The following is an 18,840-nucleotide window of genomic DNA, read 5'->3' on the forward strand; positions in this document are numbered from 1 at the left end:
TTGGTCGTTCCTTTGAGATACTTCATGATCCTTTTAACTGCCATAAGATGTGATTCCTTTGGATTTGCTTGAAAGCGAGCACAAAGACACACACTAAACATTATATCAGAACGGCTTGCCGTCAAATACAATAAAGAACCAATCATACCTCGATACTTAGTAATATTAATTGGAGTACCGGATTCATCTTGATCAACATATGTACCGGAGCCCATTGGAGTATTCATTGCTTTACAGTTATCCATATCAAACTTCTTCAATAATTATTTACAATATTTGGATTGATTGATAAAGATTCCGTCTTTGAGTTGCTTAATTTCTAGTCCAAGAAAGTACTTCATCTTTCCCATCATAGACATCTCGAATTCTCCTTGCATCATCAATGAGAATTCCTCACAAATTTCTTTGTTAGTCGATCCAAAATTGATATCATCAACATAGACTTGAACCAATAAAGTGTTACTCTTGATTTTATTAATGAACAAAGTTTTATCAACCTTACCCTTTTCGAAACCCTTTTCTCACAAAAAATTGCTAAGTCTATCATACCATGCTCTTGGTGCTTGCTTTAAGCCATAAAGAGCCTTTCTCAACTTAAAGACATGTGTAGGATTCTTGAAGTCTTCAAATCTCGGGGGTTGTTTGACATAGACTTCTTCATTGATGTAGTCATTCAAGAATGTGATCTAGACGTCCATTTGATAAAGCTGAAAATTTAAAGAACATGCATAAGCAAGTAAAAGACGAATAGCTTCTAACCTTGCAACCGGAGCAAATGTTTCTTCAAAGTCAATTCCTTCTTCTTGATTGTAACTGATCGGTCACCATTTCTAGTAAGTTTTCGCATCTTTTTTCGACCGAAATTCGTCATCTTGGTAATACTAAGTGGCATTGGCATGTGTTTTTAAAGTAAGTTTCTTGTTTTTCGGTTGTATGGTTTTGTTGCATTTTAATGTGTTTGGAGTATTATAAAAGTGTCGTTTTATGCGTTGGTTGTTAGTTTGTTGTTGGCCAGGTTGATGCACGGGAGAGATAGAAACTTATGGCGCGCACGAGCGGAAAAAGAAGCCGAAAAAGCCAAAGCTGAGGACAACACGGGCACCCATGTTCAGACACACGGCCCGTGTGGAAAAGTGGCTGGAAAAGCATTTCCTGAGGGCAAGGCAGAGGTTTCACACGGGCACCCGTGTTCAGGCACACGGCCCGTGTGGAAAAGTGCGTGGAAAGTGACTTTTTGAAGGCAAGGCAGAGGAACAACACGGGCACCCGTGTGCAGCAACACGGCCCGTGTTGTTGAGGCGTGCTGATTTTATTCACTTTCTTTTCCTCACTTGAAGGGGACCAGTAAGGGTATTTTTGGTATTTCAGTGGCAACCTGAATGGAAGTGATTGATAAGTACAACCTAGGGCAAAGGGAGAAGACACTTTTTGACAGATCATAATAGAGAATTGCAGGGAGAAAAGAGACGAAGCGAAATTTTGGAAGGCGAAGAGATTCAACGGTGGACACCATTGAAGATCCTAGTTCTCTCAATTGATTGTAATGTCTAAACTTTTTCATTTGTGTTTTTTGAATACTATGATAGGCTAAACCCCCCAATGCTAGGGGGTGTCCCTGATTCGATCTGTAATCACTCTGGATTTGGTATTTCATTAATTTAAAGTTTGTTTGTTCAAGTCAATTGTATAATGTTCATAATGCTTTCTTTATCGGATGATAAGGATTGTTCTGTGGTTAACAATTCGTAGGTCTACAATTGTTAGGGTTTGTATGCAATTGAACCTTATGATCATCACCTAGGACTAGGGATATAATCTGGTTATTCGGAAATTCTTGATAAATAAATGATTTGGTTTTATCCGATTTCTCTAAGGACTTAAGTAATCGGAGTTTAAATCAATAAGATTGTCACTAAGGACTTAGGGTTATCATTCTTGAGAATGAATACTTGAACCATATGATCGGGTTAATTAGATCTACATCCAGAGAAAATTAGAGAAACAATCACACACCCTACCTTAGCATTATTTTATCATATTCTCAAATTCAGTTTTAACTTCCGTTAATTTTTTAGTAGTTTAATCTCTGTTGAAACAACACACCATATGAACTTTTGTTTAACTAACTCAGTCTAATCACTTGTATTTCCTACGCAATCCTCGTGATCGATACTTGGGGTAAAACCCATTATTACTACATCGGTAAAAATAGTACACTTGCTATTTTTCCGATCAAGTTTTTGGCGCCGTTGCCGGGGATTTCCAAAATATAAGTGCTAATTAGTCAGTTAAAATTTTTATTGCTCTGCAATTAAAATTTTATTTTTGCTGAATTTATATTTGTTTAGTTTTATTTTTGTTTACTTCAAACTAATCAACTTCTAATCTTGTATGCGAGGTAAGGCCTCAGCTGAACTTCTTTTTGACGCAGAACCAGAAAGGCTATTGCGAGCACGACTCCGAGAAATTAAACAGAAAAGACTGGCTTCAACAGAAGAATATCCTATAGTTTCAGAATCAGAAGACGAAGAAAGAATATCTAGTTCATCCGAACAGTCAGAATCTGAGCCAGAAACTATGGCAGCTGATCCACCTCCCCCAGAGAGGCTTTTAGAAGACTATGGAGGGGCTAATGCCCCACTTGGAAGAATGATTATCGTAAACAAACCGGTCAATGTGTCACACTTCCAACTCCATCCTTCAACTATCCGACAGTTGGAGAGCAAGCCGTTTGCGGGAAGAATCAATGAAGATGCAAATAAGCATCTACAAAGATTCCTCACCACAACAACATCATTGAAGATTGAAGGCTATTCTGAAGAAGCCAAGAGACTCGTGATGTTCCCATTCACTTTATCCGAAGACTCGGAAGAATGATTTTACTCACTTCCAGCTGGAAGCATCACAACATGGCAACAAATGGAAACTGCTTTCCTTAATGAATATTTCCCTGCATCAGTCTTTATTCGAAAAAGATATGATATTGTGAATTTCAAGCAGAAAGAAGGGGAATCGCTGGGAGATGTATACAAAAGGTTCAAGAGGTGTTTGGTTGCTTGTCCTACTCATAACATGGACCCAACCGAGCAGATGCAGACTTTTGTAAATGGCCCCCGACTTAAGACAAAACAGCTTATCGACACTGCCGCCGGTGGCTCAATAAACTTTTCAACAGCCACTGGTATCAAGAGAATCATAGAAGCGATTGCTGCCAATGAGCACATTGAGTTATATGACCGCGCTATGAGCCAACCAGGAGGAAAAATTGATTTGAAGCTTGCTGATCAGGTAGTCAAAATGGAAGAACAAATTGCGGCTGAGGTAGAGAGAAGATTGAAGAAGATGAATATCGGTGAACAGAAAGTAGCTCAAGTTGAGCCAACTACCTCCGTTGTTTGTGAAATATGTAGTGGGCCACATTTTGCTATGCATTGTGTGGAAACACAAGAACAGGTGGAACAGATTCATATGTTAAGGAAAAACAATCCATATACCAATACATATAACCCAGGATGGAAAAATCATCCTAACTTTGCATGGAAGGATCAACAAGGAAACTTTCAGAAGCAAGGATCAACCCAGTTCCAAGCTCAAGCTCAGACACAACAGTACAGACCTCCACAACAACAACCTCCGTATCAACAACAGTTCCAGCACCATCCACAACAGTTCCAACCTCAAGGTCAACAACAGGTACCAAAGAAAGCGGATTGGGAAATTGCTTTTGAAAAGATGGTCGCTCACAATTCTCAATTCCAAGAGGAAACAAGGAGCACTCTAAGAAACACAGGATCTTCAATCAAAAATCTGGAGATTCAAATGAGTCAAATTGCACAACAAATGACCAATACTCAACCACAGGGTGCTTTACCAAGTGCCACGGTTACGAATCCTAGAGAGAATAATCATGTGAACGCTGTGACAACAAGGAGCAATAAATCAAAGGAAACACATGAGAAAAACACTGATGAAGAAGATATGTTGATTGAAGTAGATGTGGAGATTAAAGAAAATGAGGTAGTAAGAAAAGAAGTCATAGGCGAAGAAGGAGTAGTCAAAGAAAAAGTTGCTACACCTAAACCAGCGGTGAGACTTCCTTTTCCCACAAGGAATAGGAAGAAAGAACAACATGAGAAGAACTTCGAGAAGTTTCTAGAGATGTTCAAGAAACTTGAGCTAAATATTCCATTCTTAGAGGCACTGGAGCAAATGCCTACATATGTGAAGTTCATGAAGGATATCATTTCAAAGAAGCGAACAATCGACAGTGACCCAATTATTCTAACCGAAACATGTAATGCTATTTTGCAGGGGATGAAGATCCCAGTTAAAAAAGAGATCAAGGTTCGGTGACGATTCCATGCACAATTGGTGATAGATCTTTCAAGAAAGCTTTGATCGATTTGGGGGCAAGTGTGAGTCTTATGCCTTTATCCATCTACAAAAGATTGGGAATAGGTAAAGTACAAGATACTCGTATGACACTTCAGTTTGCTGACCAATCCGTTAAAAGACCCTACGGAGTGGTAGAAGATGTGTTGGTAAAAATCGACAAGTTCGTGTTTCCGGTAGACTTTGTTATTTTAGAGATGCCCGAAGATGAAGAGATACCAATCATTTTGGGAAGACCTTTTCTGGAAACCGGAAGATGCTTGATCGACATAGAAGAGGGTACAATGACTTTGAAAGTTTATGATGAAGAATTGAAGATTGATGTACGAAACACGATGAAGTACAAGGATGATGTTGCCACGAGTCAACACATTGAGGTAATTGAGCAAATTTGTGATGAAGAAAATTCTTTGACAACACAAAAGCTACCTTTGGAAAGAGTTTTGAGTCTATCAATCTTCGAAGAGGAGGAAATAATTGATGAAAAGGACAGTGAAGTTCTAGCCATGATGGAAACGTCATTTGCCAAAACTTCTCGTCACAATCGATGGGAGGATCTAAGGCAACCATTAGTGGAAGGAAATAAAGACGAACCAAAGAAGGGGGCTGAACTAAAGCAACTTCCGGAGAACCTCAAATACGTCTTTTTAGACACTGGAAGTAAGTGCCCGGCTATCATAAGTTCTCACCTTGAATTTCTTCAAGAGGATAAGCTTGTCAAAGTCCTCAAAAAGCATAAAAGTGCTCTTGGATGGTCAATTGAAGACTTGAAAGGGATAAGTCCAACGCTTTGCATGCACAAAATCTTAATGGAAGATGATCATAAACCGGTTGTCCAACCTCAACGACGACTAAATCCAGCAATGAAGGAATTGGTTAGAAAGGAGGTGGTAAAACTTTTGGACGCAGGGATGATCTATCCAATATCTGACAGTTCATGGGTGAGTCGAGTGCATGTGGTGCCTAAAAAAGGCGGAACTACAGTAATCAAGAATGATAAGAATGAGTTGATTCCCACAAGAACGGTTACAGGGTGGAGAGTCTGTATAGATTACCGAAGATTGAATCTATCAACTAGAAAGGATCACTTCCCACTACCTTTCATCGACCAGATGTTAGAAAGGTTGGCGGGTCATGATTATTACTGTTTCCTCGATGGCTATTCGGGGTATAATCAGATAGTTGTTGCACCAGAAGACCAAGAGAAGACCGCATTTACATGCCCTTTTGGTATTTTCGCTTACAGAAGAATGCCATTCGGGTTATGTAATGCCCCAGCCACATTTCAGAGATGCATGCAATCCATCTTTGCAGATATGCTTGAGAAACATATGGAAGTATTCATGGATGATTTCTCAGTTTTTGGTAAGTCTTTTGATAATTGTTTGACTAACCATGCTCTTGTTCTAGAAAGATGCCAACAGACCAACTTAATCCTCAACTGGGAGAAGTGCCATTTCATGGTACGCGAAGGTATAGTGTTGGGTCACAAAATTTCTCACAAAGGGATAGAAGTTGACCAAGCAAAGATAGAGGTAATAGCCAAAGTGCCTCCCCCCATGAACGAAAAAGGTATTCGAAGTTTCTTAGGACATGCGGGTTTTTACCGTAGGTTCATAAGAGATTTCTCAAAAATTGCAAAACCATTAACTACACTATTGGTTATAGACAAAGCCTTCGTTTTCGATGAAAAGTGTGCCATGGCATTTGATACTATAAAACAAAAATTAGTGTCGGCACCAATTGTTGTAGCCCCGGATTGGTCTCTACCTTTTGAGATCATGTGTGATGCCAGTGATATTGCAACGGGGGCAGTTTTAGGACAGCATAGAGAAAAGTTATTACATGTCATTTACTACGCTAGTCACGTGCTAAACCCTGCACAGATGAACTATGCAACTACTGAGAAGGAGTTGCTAGCTGTTGTATATGCCTTTGATAAGTTCAGGCAATATCTGTTGGGTTCTAAAGTCATTGTTTATACTGACCATGCTGCCTTGAAGTATCTTTTTGCTAAACAGGACTCCAAACCAAGGTTGCTAAGAAAGGGTCTGAAAACACTGTGGCTGACCACTTGTCTCGAATGTCACCTATTGCAGAAACAGAAGAGACGCACCCAATAAAGGACGAGTTCGCTGATGAACATATCCTCGCTGTTATTGGTGTGCCTTGGTTCGCCGATTATGCGAATTATTTGGTAGGTGGTATTGTACCTGAGGATTTTGACTCTAACAGGAAGAAAAAGTTTTTACATGATTGCAGGTTTTACATATGGGATGATCCATTCCTATACAAGAAGGGACTCGATGGTTTGATCAGAAGATGTGTACCCGAGGAGGAACAAAGGGATGTGCTAAAAGCATGCCATGATTCCGAATATGGAGGACATTTCAGTGGTGATAGAACGGCTGCAAAGGTCCTACAATCTGGGTTGTATTGGACTACACTATTCAAAGACGCCCAAAGCATTGTGAAAGAATGTGATAGGTGTCAAAGAACAGGGAATATTTCCAAAAGAAACCAGATGCCGCAGAAGGGTATACTTGAAGTGGAATTGTTCGATGTGTGGGGAATCGATTTCATGGGACCTTTTCCACCATCTTTTGGAAAGAACTACATCCTCGTAGCGGTTGATTACGTCTCCAAGTGGGTTTAAGCAGTCGCTCTACCCACAAATGATGCGAGGGTGGTAGTAAATTTTCTCAAAACCAATATTTTCTCTAGATTTGGGGTTCCCAGAGCACTCATAAGCGATGAAGGCACCCACTTCCTAACAAGTTGATGGAGAATCTGTTGAAAAAGTACAATGTGAAACATAAGATTGCCACTGCTTACCATCCTCAAACCAGTGGTCAGGTGGAGGTTTCGAACAGGCAAATCAAGCAGATTCTCGAAAAGACTGTTAGTGCTTCGAGAAAAGATTGGTCTATGAAACTTGAGGACGCACTATGGGCGTACAGAACAGCATTCAAGACCCCCATTGGTATGTCCCCGTATCAACTAGTTTAGGGTAAGGCGTGCCATCTCCCTCTTGAACTTGAACACAAAGCATTTTGGGCTACCAAATACTTGAACTATGATCTTGCAAGAGCAGGTGAATTACGGATTCTTCAACTCCATGAGCTAGAAGAATTTCGTGATCAAGCCTATGAGAATGCTAAGGTCTATAAAGAGCAGACCCGGAAATGGCATGATCAGAGAATAAAACAGAAAGTATTTTGGGAAGGCAAATTAGTGCTTCTTTTCAACTCCAGGCTTAAACTCTTTCCTGGGAAATTAAAACCCCGGTGGTCTGGTCCGTTTGTGGTACAAAAGGTATTCCTTCATGGTGCGGTAGAAGTTAAAAATCCAAACAATGGAAATGTGTTCAAGGTAAATGGACAACGGCTGAAGCCCTACTACACTGGAGTAGGAACGGGAGTGATCGATCATTTGCGTCTCACCGGATGAGGTGTAGACCGTCGAGCCATGCGACGTTAAACGAAGCACTCCGTGGGAGGCAACCCACGCTTGTTTTCTTTAACATTCTTTTTCTTTGTTTTATTTTGTTTTATTGTAGGAGGTAAAGTTGGGACCGGTAGACGAAACTCGAGTAACAAGGCACGATGCTTGTTCCATTTCGATGCATAGAAGAACATCAACACGGGCGCCCGTGTGCAGCAACACGGCCCGTGTTGAGTGTGAACGCAAGAAAAAAAGAAATAGTGGAATTGAAGCTACAACACCTGCAACACGGGCGCCCGTGTGCAGAAACACGGTGTAGCAACCTGCCCTAAAAATAAAGATTCTAGAGTCGCCACCTATTCTACCAAGGCGAATAGGAAACCTATGCAATTAAGAGATCAGGGTAAGATACTATATTTAGGTCGAGGGAAGGTGTTAGGCACCCTCAACCCTTTCCTAAAATCTAACATTTCAAAGATAAAGGTTTATGGCAAGGTTTGTAGCTAAGGAATTGAATAGGGGGAAAATTGAGATTTTAGGGAATGGGGACTCGCCTTGTTTCCAAGTGCCTACGTATCTCCTTATGGAGAATCAGAGTCAACGTAGTTCGGGCACAGGATTGTACGCCTTAGAATTTGATTTGAATGGTTTGAAGTTGATTTGAAATTGTTTTTGAAATGCGAAGTTCGAAGGTATTTTGAATTACCTTATCGTAGTTTGAACATCGCGGAATTGAAGTGATGAAAATCCGTGGTTTGTGATTTGATGTATTTTAAGTGTTTTGGGCGTACAACCCTGATTTAATATGGCACTATTAACCGCAACGATCAATAGATTCGATCGCCATAGTTAACAGACTAGTAAAGGATTGCTGGCAATTCTAATCGATTGATTCGATTATCACTTTTAGCAAATTGATGTATTTTAATTATTAATTTATTAATTTATCGTTACCCCTCATAACCGATAGTTTCGATTACAAATAATAACGAATTGATAAGGGGAAATATGCTAATCATCATAACCAATAAGATGGTTAAAACCATTTAGCAAAATAAATTTATTTGAATTTTAATTTATAGGATTTGATTAATTAAATTAATCGATTATTAACCATCGCGACCAATAGATTTAGTCGGAACGAATAATAACTTAAATCCTAATATCTTTGATACTTTGGGCAAATGGGATGGAGCAAACCCTAATATCTTAATGTATTTATAAGGGTTTTTTATTATAATTAAAATTAATTAGATTAATTAATCGGGCAAATAGTCGAATAATCGAAATAATCGGGAAAATAATTCTAGATAATCATAGCCCCTAATCCTAATCTAATTTCTAATCCTAAATAAATTAATCAAATCTAAATATAATTAAATCCAATTCAAATAGTTAAATAACAAAAATAATATAAAAAATTACATTGAAAAACCTGGCAGTCATCTGGTGTAGCACGTTCTTGAGGATCTATGGTGATCCTTCAGCATTTGATGCCTTGGATCTGGATTGATGGGAATCGTATGGCCCAGATTAAGGGACCGTCGTGGGCGTGCGTGGTATCACACGCATTGGATTAGCAAGCATCTATTAACAAATGAATAATACACAAAAATAATTGTCCGAGACAAGTCTCGAACCGTCTCCCTCACGCATGGGGACGCAGGCCATTACCACTGAAGCGCGCTCGTTTGTTGTCAAAAAAACGTTTGCGAACCATAATATATGAAAAACTAACGAACCAGAATTCAAAACGTGAAGCCCGCGGACACTGTTCCTCGTCGTCTTCCTCGTTTTTCTTCATTCCTGCAGATTTCATACTCACAGACCAAGGCAAATAATTGTAAAATAAATACATGATTCGATTGGAAATTGTATTACAAACACGATGATAGCTTTAATTTGGTATAATTTTACTTGTTTTGAGAAACCCCAATTTAAAGCTTGGATAACCTATTAATGGTGAATTCATGAATCTGTAACGAAACTTCAATCAAATTATCCAGAAACAATCTAAACGATTGTGTTAGTCATAATATGCAAACGAAATATGCCAACAATGCATCAATATGCGAAAAACGAAATTGATTTATACGGCGGCAAACAGTGACTTATATGTCCATGATTCTGAACGCCAACAACTTCAAGAATGATTGGAAAACTTCCCCAGATCTTCAATGATCGTTCCTCAATATCCAAAAGCCTCTGAATCCTCCTCAATCTATAAACGAGTTTTGAATTTTCTTGAGTTTTTTCTTTAAGAACTGACTCGGTTTTTCTTCTGTTCTTGGCCGAAAATCCCCCCTCCTCATTAGGATTCCTAGTATATATATCATGGAAGATTTCTAGGTTAACCATTTGAATAAATTCCTTTAATTGTGAGATTAGAATTAAAAATTGATTTACACTTTTTTTTCCAAATTGGTCCAAAACCCAATCTTTTCTTCCCAAACTCTTTTAACACGCAAATTGAATCAAAAAGGGCTATTTGGATGATTGATATTGATTACAAAAATCAAATCTTTAATTTAAAACTAATTTTTCATATTTATAATAATTTATTTATACTTAAATGAATTAAAAAATTCAAATAAATAAAGCAAATATTATAAAAATAAAATAATTAATTAAAAGATAATTATAAGGCCCATGGTCATGTTTGGAATCCATATTTTAGGCCCATTTAGTCACCAACTCAAAACTCGTCACTTTGGTTTTTATGAGTTTCTTGAATTTTAACCAACTTCTTCTGATCATATCTCTTTTGTTTTTAATCATTTAAAAGTGATCTTGACCATTTTGGAAAGCTTGAAGAGTCCTCTAAATGATTCCTTTGGTTTCATCTCAGTTATGTAGCGGGGAAAATCTGACATCGAAGCCATGGGATCGACTCGAATCAATATTCCGTTTGAAATCGCCATCGCGCTTTATTTTTTCAAAGGAAAAGGGAAAAGAACGTAAAACCCAAAGTTTTGTTTTTAAAACAAGAAAGAGAACTCAGGTTCGGGTGTTGATTATATGAGGGGAAGGTTTAAAGCACCCCTCATATCCGTGGTACTCCACGGGAACCTTTTTGGAAATCTGTGTTGTGTGTGTGCTAAAAAATGGTTTGTTTTATTTTTAAAATAAGCTCGGCAAAGCGTTAAGCTTTGGGCCTACATATCTCCTCGGTGCAATGGAGAAGTCAGAGCTAATATAGTTCCACTTTTGGGAAAAACATTTTTTAAAACGAATAAACACTTTGTTGTCGTTAGAGAGAAATACTCAGCCATTGATCTTGAGCATGAGAACAAACAAGTTCTTTGCATCGCAAATGAAAGAAGGGATCCAACTCGGATAAAACAAGTTCTTTGAAGAAAAGCCACTAAGGGCGAAAGACATTTTTTGAGAAAAGGTTTTGAAAAGGTTTGCAAACATAAGAATATTTTGGAAAAAGGGAGAAGATTTTGAAAATCTAAGAAGTAGGAGGAGATGAAGAGGCTAACCTAGTGCATAAAATAAAAGCTAAGGAAAGAAACGGTCTAACCAAATAAGAAGCCAACACTTGACATTAAGAGTCAATATAGTTTTCCCATCCTTTGGAATTATCAATACCAACACACTAACACTTGGGGATCCAGAGGAACTTATTATCTTAGCACCACTTTGCATTAAGCACATTAAGATTTTGACGAAAATCGGGCAGAGTAACGGCTGTTTTCGGGTAAAATCCTTATCTCATTGCCTTGGAATTAACCATCAAGGGCTTTCAAGGAAGTACCTGCACATACAAACAGACAACAATCCAATGCCAGACAGACAGAACATTCAGAGAGTAATAATAGAATGAGTCCAGAGGTACTAGGTCCATAAGTCTGAATCTCCAAAATGCTAGGGATAGTAACCGATAGTCCAAAGAGAGCCTTATGTATTTTTTAGATTTTCGGTTATTTATTAGTGTCTTAGCAAAAAAAGTAAAGTATGGTCCAAGTGGACAAAAGGAAAATAACGGAAGCATAAACATATGTCCAAGTGGACAAAGAGAAAATGGCGGAAAGTAAATATGATGAAATGATAAAATAAAGCGATAAAGCGAGAAATATAAAGAGCGATATAGTAAAGGTGCGGGAATTAAAGTTAGTTGTTAGATGTTAAAGATAACCATCTTGAAACTTGTCAAGTATGTTATCAAAGTTAGTAGGAAGATCTATGGTGAGTGAATGATGTACTCGGATTTAAATTCAATGGGGTTTATCAGAAGCTTGATAAAATCATAGCGACTACACGATAAAAACCTCCACAGGTCTTAAATCAACCGCATACAATTCTCTTCCATATTGGATCTTTTTATTCGGGACACGAAATATTGCGCTATGTTAAGCAGATCGCCAAGTGATTTATGTAGAAATCACCCTACAACGAGGCCGGTCAAAAATTTATGTGCTAATGCATGCGAGAAGAACGATATGTAGATCGCCTTCCGAAAGCAATACCGCACGAAAAGAAAATAGGTGAGTGATCTAGTCTTCACCAAGAATTCATGAGAATTCTCAAGGCATTAAGACTTTCATCGACCAAAATAAAAAGAAGTAAAAGATGGAACCACATTAAAAGCTCCTTTCATCCATAATTTCAATCACTTAATATTGCGGATTTGGATTCTCATCCTATCGACGCCCTAAGTCCATTGAAATTAGAGAGAAATTAGGCCTCTAACTTGTGATTCAAAGAAAATATCAAAAGAAAGGAGTAGAAGATGAGTTAGAACCAAAAACAAGTCAAAAACCACAAAAATAAGCATTCTGCCTTACTGGAAATCGATTTACCTCTGTAGGAAATCAATTTCCTGAGTGCAGAGTTCAGATCTGGCGCAAAAATAGAGTGGAAATCGATTTCCCTCTGTAGGAAATCGATTTCCTGCGCACAATTTTCAAAAAAACAGCATTATGAACATTGAAACTTGATTTAGGCAAACATACAAACACCTTATGATCACATATCCATTGGAGCACGAATTTTCCATCAAATCACCATCAAATAGCACCAATATAGCATCAAAGATGCATTGAGCACAAGCAACAAAGATCTACATCTTAGAATTGAGGAATTTACCAATTCTTGAATTAAAGTGTTGAAGTAGCTTCAAGAACAAGCACAAAGTGTAGATCCTTCAAATATGGAGATGAACAATCCAAGAAAAGAGAGAAATGTAGGAGGCTTAGTTCAAAATTAGCAAGATTCAATGTGAACCTCACTAATCTTATGAAAATGAACTTTGGGTGAGGGTTTTGGAAAGGGTGAGAAATGAATTTGCAAGCAATTTGTTGGCTCTCCAAGCTTGAGAAATGAGAGAGTAGAGGGCTCTATTTATAGAATTGGAGCAAGAGTAGTGGCAAATTGGTCTTTTTGTGTTTGGTGATTAACTTGTGTTTAATTGGTGATTAAAGTGGCAGTTAAATGGTAAAAATGGTAAAATGAGGTTAAAGTGGGTTTAATGAATGAGTTAATTTTGATGAGGTGGAAAATTGATAAAATGATCAAATAAAAAGGTGCCAAAATGATGTCAAGCTTCCCTCCTTATATTTTTTTTAATTTTGCGCACAGGAAATCGATTTCCCACAGGGGTAAATCGATTTCCACCTTCAAATTTTCAAAAACTGTTTTCTTGCACTGTTTTGATTTTTGCCTGATCTTTCACCTGTAAAATATAAACAAAAGAGACAAAACATATATTTTTGATTTTGGGTTAGTATAATCAAATAAAAAGGCTACAAATGCTCGATAATTCCCCTCAGAGATAATCACAGTATCAAAGATAAATCTTCACAATGGTGCTCTTGATTGATGATTGAATGCAATTGATGTATGATCTTAGGGTCAAAAATTGGGGTATGACAGATGCCCCTATTTAAGTTTCTTCGATTTGGAGATACGATGATTGGAAATCTTCGTTTTGACAAAAATCGAAGAGACTTAAATATATAAAACACAATTTTTGATCCTAAGATGCAATGCAATGTTAATGAATGCATGTGATGATAATAAAGCATGACAACACTAGGGAGTAACAAGTGATCCACTGGGGAAAACAAATGTCTTGGAAGCTCCAGTGGGGAAAACAAATGTCTTAGAAGCTCCACTGGGGAAACAAGATTTTGTTGGAGAGACGGAACTTTGGAAAAGAAACTTCTCTGGGGAAAACACTCCGCGTCAGAGAGGTTATAGCATCCTCTTTCACTGGGGATGAGAAAAGGGGAACATCCTCTTTCACTGGGGATGAGAAAGTATGCATCCTGAATTAGAATGCCAATCTTCCATCAACAGAAATCACACCATCGTACCACTGATGATATGAAAAGATGTACCGCCGTACCACTGACGATAACATATACCAACGTTCCACTGAAGGCATGAAGAGAAATATACCACCGTACCACTGATGACATGAAAAGAGATAATTCATCGACGTGCAACTGACGATATGGAAAGAGATAATTCATCGACATACCACTGACGATGAAGATAACAAAATACACAAACGTTCCACTGAAGGTGAACTACCAACGTCCCACTGGAGGTAGAAAGAGAAATACATCGACGTACCACTGACAATGAAGATAACAAAATACACCAACGTTCCACTGAAGGTGAACTACCAACGTCCCACTGGAGGTAGAAAGAGAAATACATCGACGTACCACTGACGATGAAGATATGGTGTACGAAGATGACATAATCAAGCATGTCTCAAGCTGAACACCAGAGCAGAAACTGCTATAACAATCTCTTGATGGCTAGAGAACATTGAAGTGGAGAGAACACAGTAATTGAGTTCTAAACCATATTCAAACCAGGCCAAAGATGCATTGAGTGGAATACATTCTTCTGTATATGAATACATCAACATATTCATTCCTTGTAATGCACTCATGAATCAAAGTAAAAATTCTTTTATAATTTTCAAAAGGATTTTGTTGAAATCAATTTTCTCTTTGTTTCAAAAATTACTATCAACAATAAATGACATTTTGAGAGATATGAAAGAAATAAGATTGCCAAATAAAGGGTAAAGGCTCAAACTTTTTTAATAGAATGGTAGCTTTCAAAAGGCAAGACCCCATGGATTATTACAAAGTTTGGAAAGTGATAATTTTGTGGAAAAGGTACATTGAAACGTAATGACCCCATCCTCTCTCTCAACTGGGAATTCCTGAGCAAAGGCTTCCGTTGAAAAGTGTCGAACTTCATGATAAACAGATGACTGCCGTCGATCAAGTCTTGTCTGATGTAGTTACTTGCCATGAATCCCTAACTTTTGCCTGGACCGCCCTTTCGGGTTTTCAGTCCAACGGGTATTTTATTCTGTTTATGTCTCTAATTTTTGCCTGGACCGCCCTTTCGGGTTTTCAATCCACCGAGACGCTCTTTTTTGCCTAAGCCGCCCTTTCGGGTTTTCAACTTAGCGAGCTGTTCTTTTATTATTTAGGCGAAGTATTTCTTGACTACATCAGCATTCACGGGACGTGGGAGCTCCTCTCCATCCATAGTTGCAAGAATTAATGCACCGCCAGAGAAGGCTTTCTTAACAACATATGGTCCTTCAAAATTAGGAGTCCACTTGCCCCTTGAATCGGAGGTGAAAGACAAGATCCTTTTGAGCACGAGGTCGCCTTCTCTGAATACACGAGGTCGAACCTTCTTATCAAAAGCTTTCTTCATTCTCTTCTGGTACAACTGACCATGGCATAAAGCCGCAATTCTCTTTTCTTCTATCAAATTCAATTGATCAAACCTGCTCTGACACCATTCAGCCTCAGATAACTTGGTTTCCATTAAAATTCTCAATGATGGAATCTCAACCTCAATAGGGAGCACTGCTTCCATGCCATAAACCAAAGAAAAGGGAGTTGCCCCTGTTGAAGTACGAACAGATGTACGGTACCCATGCAAAGCAAATGGGAGCATCTCGTGCCAGTCCTTGTACGTGACAACCATCTTTTGCACAATCTTCTTAATATTTTTATTTGCTGCTTCAACAGCTCCATTCATATTTGGCCTATAAGGCGAAGAGTTGTGATGTTCAATCTTGAAGCTTTCACACAATTCTCTCATCATGCTATTGTTCAGATTCGAGCCATTATCAGTGATGATCTTACTCGGTACACCATATCTGCAAATGATGTTGTTCTTGATAAATCTGACCACAACTTGCCTTGTCACATTAGCATATGAAGCAGCTTCTACCCACTTGGTGAAGTAATCGATTGCTACCAGGATGAATCGATGTCCATTCGAAGCCTTGGGTTCAATCATGCCAATCATATCAATACCCCACATAGAGAAAGGCCATGGGGAAGAAATAACATTGAGAAGTGTCGGAGGCACATGAACCTTGTCAGCATACACTTGACACTTGTGACACTTCTTTACAAACTTGTAGCAATCAGATTCCATTGTCAACCAATAGTAACCTGCTCTAAGCATCTTTTTAGCCATCGAATGTCCATTGGCATGGGTACCAAAAGAACCTTCATGAATTTCATGCATCAACATGTCTGCTCCGTGTCTATCCACGCATCTGAGCAAGACCATGTCATAATTCCTTTTATACAAAACATCAGCATTGATGAAGAAACTGCCAGCCAATCTCCTCAAAGTTTTCTTGTATTTCTTTGATGCCCCAAGTGGGTACTCTTGAGTCTGGAGGAAGTGCTTAATATCGAAATACCAAGGCTTTTCATCTGTTGCTTCCTCAACTACAAATACATGAGCAGGTCTATCAAGACGCCTGATTGTAATCTGAGGCTCCTCATTATGGGAATTAACCTTGTACATGGAAGACAATGTGGCTAATGCATCAGCCATCTGATTCTCATCTCGCGGGATGTGGTGGAATTCAACTTTGTTGAAGAATGTCAATAACCTTCTGGCGTAATCTTTGTAAGGAATTAAACCAGGATGACGAGTTTCCCATTCTCCTTTAATCTGATTAATCACAAGTGCGGAATCTCCATAAACATCAAGAATCTTAATTCTCAGATTAATGGCCTCTTCAAGTCCCATGATGCAAGCTTCTTACTTAGCAATATTATTTGTACACTCAAAACATATCCTTACAGTGAAAGGAACATGCGATCCATGCGGAGTAACAATAATGGCGCCAATTCCATGGCCATGAATATTAGAAGCTCCATCAAAAATCAAACCCCATTTGGATTCGGGATCCGGCCCTTCTTCTGGCAATGGTTCATCCCAATCTTGAGATCTCAAATACATTATATCTTCATCTGGGAAGTCCATTCTGATAGATTGATGATCATCAATTGGTTGGTGAGCGAGGTACTCTGCCAATACACTTCCTTTCACAGCTTTCTGAGCTCGATATTCAATATCATATTCTGATAGCAACATTTGCCAGCGAGCAATCCTTCCAGTTAATGCAGGTTTCTCAAATACATACTTAATTGGATCCATTTGGGAGATCAATAGGGTGGTGTGGTTCAACATATACTGTCTCAGTCGGCGAGCAGCCCACACCAAAGCACAGCAAGTTTTCTCAAGCAGCGAGTATCTTGTTTCGCACTCGGTAAACTTTTTGCTAAGGTAGTATATTGCATACTCTTTTCGACCAGACTCGTCATGCTGACCCATCACACATCCCATTGAGTTTTCAAGCACTGTGAGGTACATAATCAGAGGTCTTCCCTTAACTGGAGGGAGCAAAATGGGAGGTTCAAGCAAATATTCTTTGATGTTGTCAAAAGATTTTTGACAATCTTCATTCCACACACATCCCTGATTTTTCTTTAACAGCTTGAAGATTGGCTCACAGGTAGCGGTCATATTGGAAATGAACCTGGAGATATAATTCAAACGTCCGAGGAAACCTCTCACTTGTTTCTCAGTCTTTGGTGCTGGCATTTCCTGAATTGCTTTGACTTTATCAGGATCTACTTCAATTCCTCTCTGACTGACAACGAAACCCAATAACTTTCCAGAACGGACACCAAACGTGCATTTGTTTGGATTTAAGCGGAGACGATACTTTCTCAAACGCCGAAACAACTTTAAAAGATCTTCCATGTGCCCCTCCTCTGACTGGGACTTGGCAATCATGTCATCCACATAAACCTCAATTTCTTTGTGCATCATATCATGGAAAAGAGTAGTCATGGCCCTCTGATATGTCGCACCAGCATTCTTCAACCCCAAAGGCATCATTTTGTAACAGAATGTCCCCCATGGTGTGATAAAGGTTGTCTTTTCCATGTCTTCAGGTGCCATCTTAATCTGGTTATATCCTGAAAAACCATCCATAAAGGAGAAAACTTCAAACTTTGCCGTGCTATCTACCAACATATCAATGTGTGGTAGAGGAAAATCATCTTTCGGACTGGCTTTGTTCAAATCTCTATAATCCACACACATGCGAACTTTTCCGTCTTTCTTTGGAACAGGCACAATATTGGCAATCCATTGAGGAAATACAGAAGTGACAAGGAAACCTGCGTCTATCTGTTTCAAGACCTCATTCTTGATCTTTTCTGCCATATCAGGATGACTCCTTCTTAACTTTTGCTTGACAGGAGGACATTCTGGTTTCAATGGCAAGCGATGCTCCACAATATCTGTGTCCAACCCAGGCATATCTTGGTAGGACCATGCAAAAATGTCAACATACTCTTTAAGAAGCTCTACCATCCTCTTCTTAACATCTTGACCAAGAAGTGCCCCAATCTTGACTTCCTTTTTATCTTCTTCAGAACCCAAGTTGATGACTTCTAACGGCTCTTTATACGGCTGAATGGTGTCTTCCTCGTGCTCAAACAGTCGGGAAATCTCATCACGAATACATTCATCACTCTCTTCTTCCGCCTCATACACAGGACACTCGAAGTTAGGAGAGGGCGCTGGGTCATTACTTTCAACGGTTTTATTGATTAATCTGCACAAATGATTATTATTTCAGGAAAGGAAAGGTATATGCAAACATGTAATCGTGCAGATTATGGAAAATGAAAACAT

General features: G+C 38.7%; 2 protein-coding genes across 2 annotated transcripts; both read left to right on the forward strand.

The window, feature by feature from the left end:
• The first annotated feature begins 3,732 nt into the window (after positions 1–3,732).
• On the forward strand, positions 3,733–4,353 carry LOC131598236 (uncharacterized). The gene has a single exon (XM_058870855.1). It carries the CDS (start codon positions 3,733–3,735, stop codon positions 4,351–4,353), a length of 621 nt encoding a protein of 206 aa, XP_058726838.1.
• Positions 4,354–7,173: 2,820 nt separating this feature from the next.
• LOC131598237 (uncharacterized) lies at positions 7,174–7,842 on the forward strand. The gene is made up of 2 exons (XM_058870856.1): positions 7,174–7,375; positions 7,487–7,842. Exons 1-2 carry the CDS (start codon positions 7,174–7,176, stop codon positions 7,840–7,842), a joined length of 558 nt encoding a protein of 185 aa, XP_058726839.1.
• Positions 7,843–18,840: the final 10,998 nt, after the last annotated feature.

This window comes from Vicia villosa, linkage group LG4 (assembly GCF_029867415.1).
Source record: "Vicia villosa cultivar HV-30 ecotype Madison, WI linkage group LG4, Vvil1.0, whole genome shotgun sequence".
Lineage (NCBI taxonomy): Eukaryota > Viridiplantae > Streptophyta > Magnoliopsida > Fabales > Fabaceae > Vicia > Vicia villosa.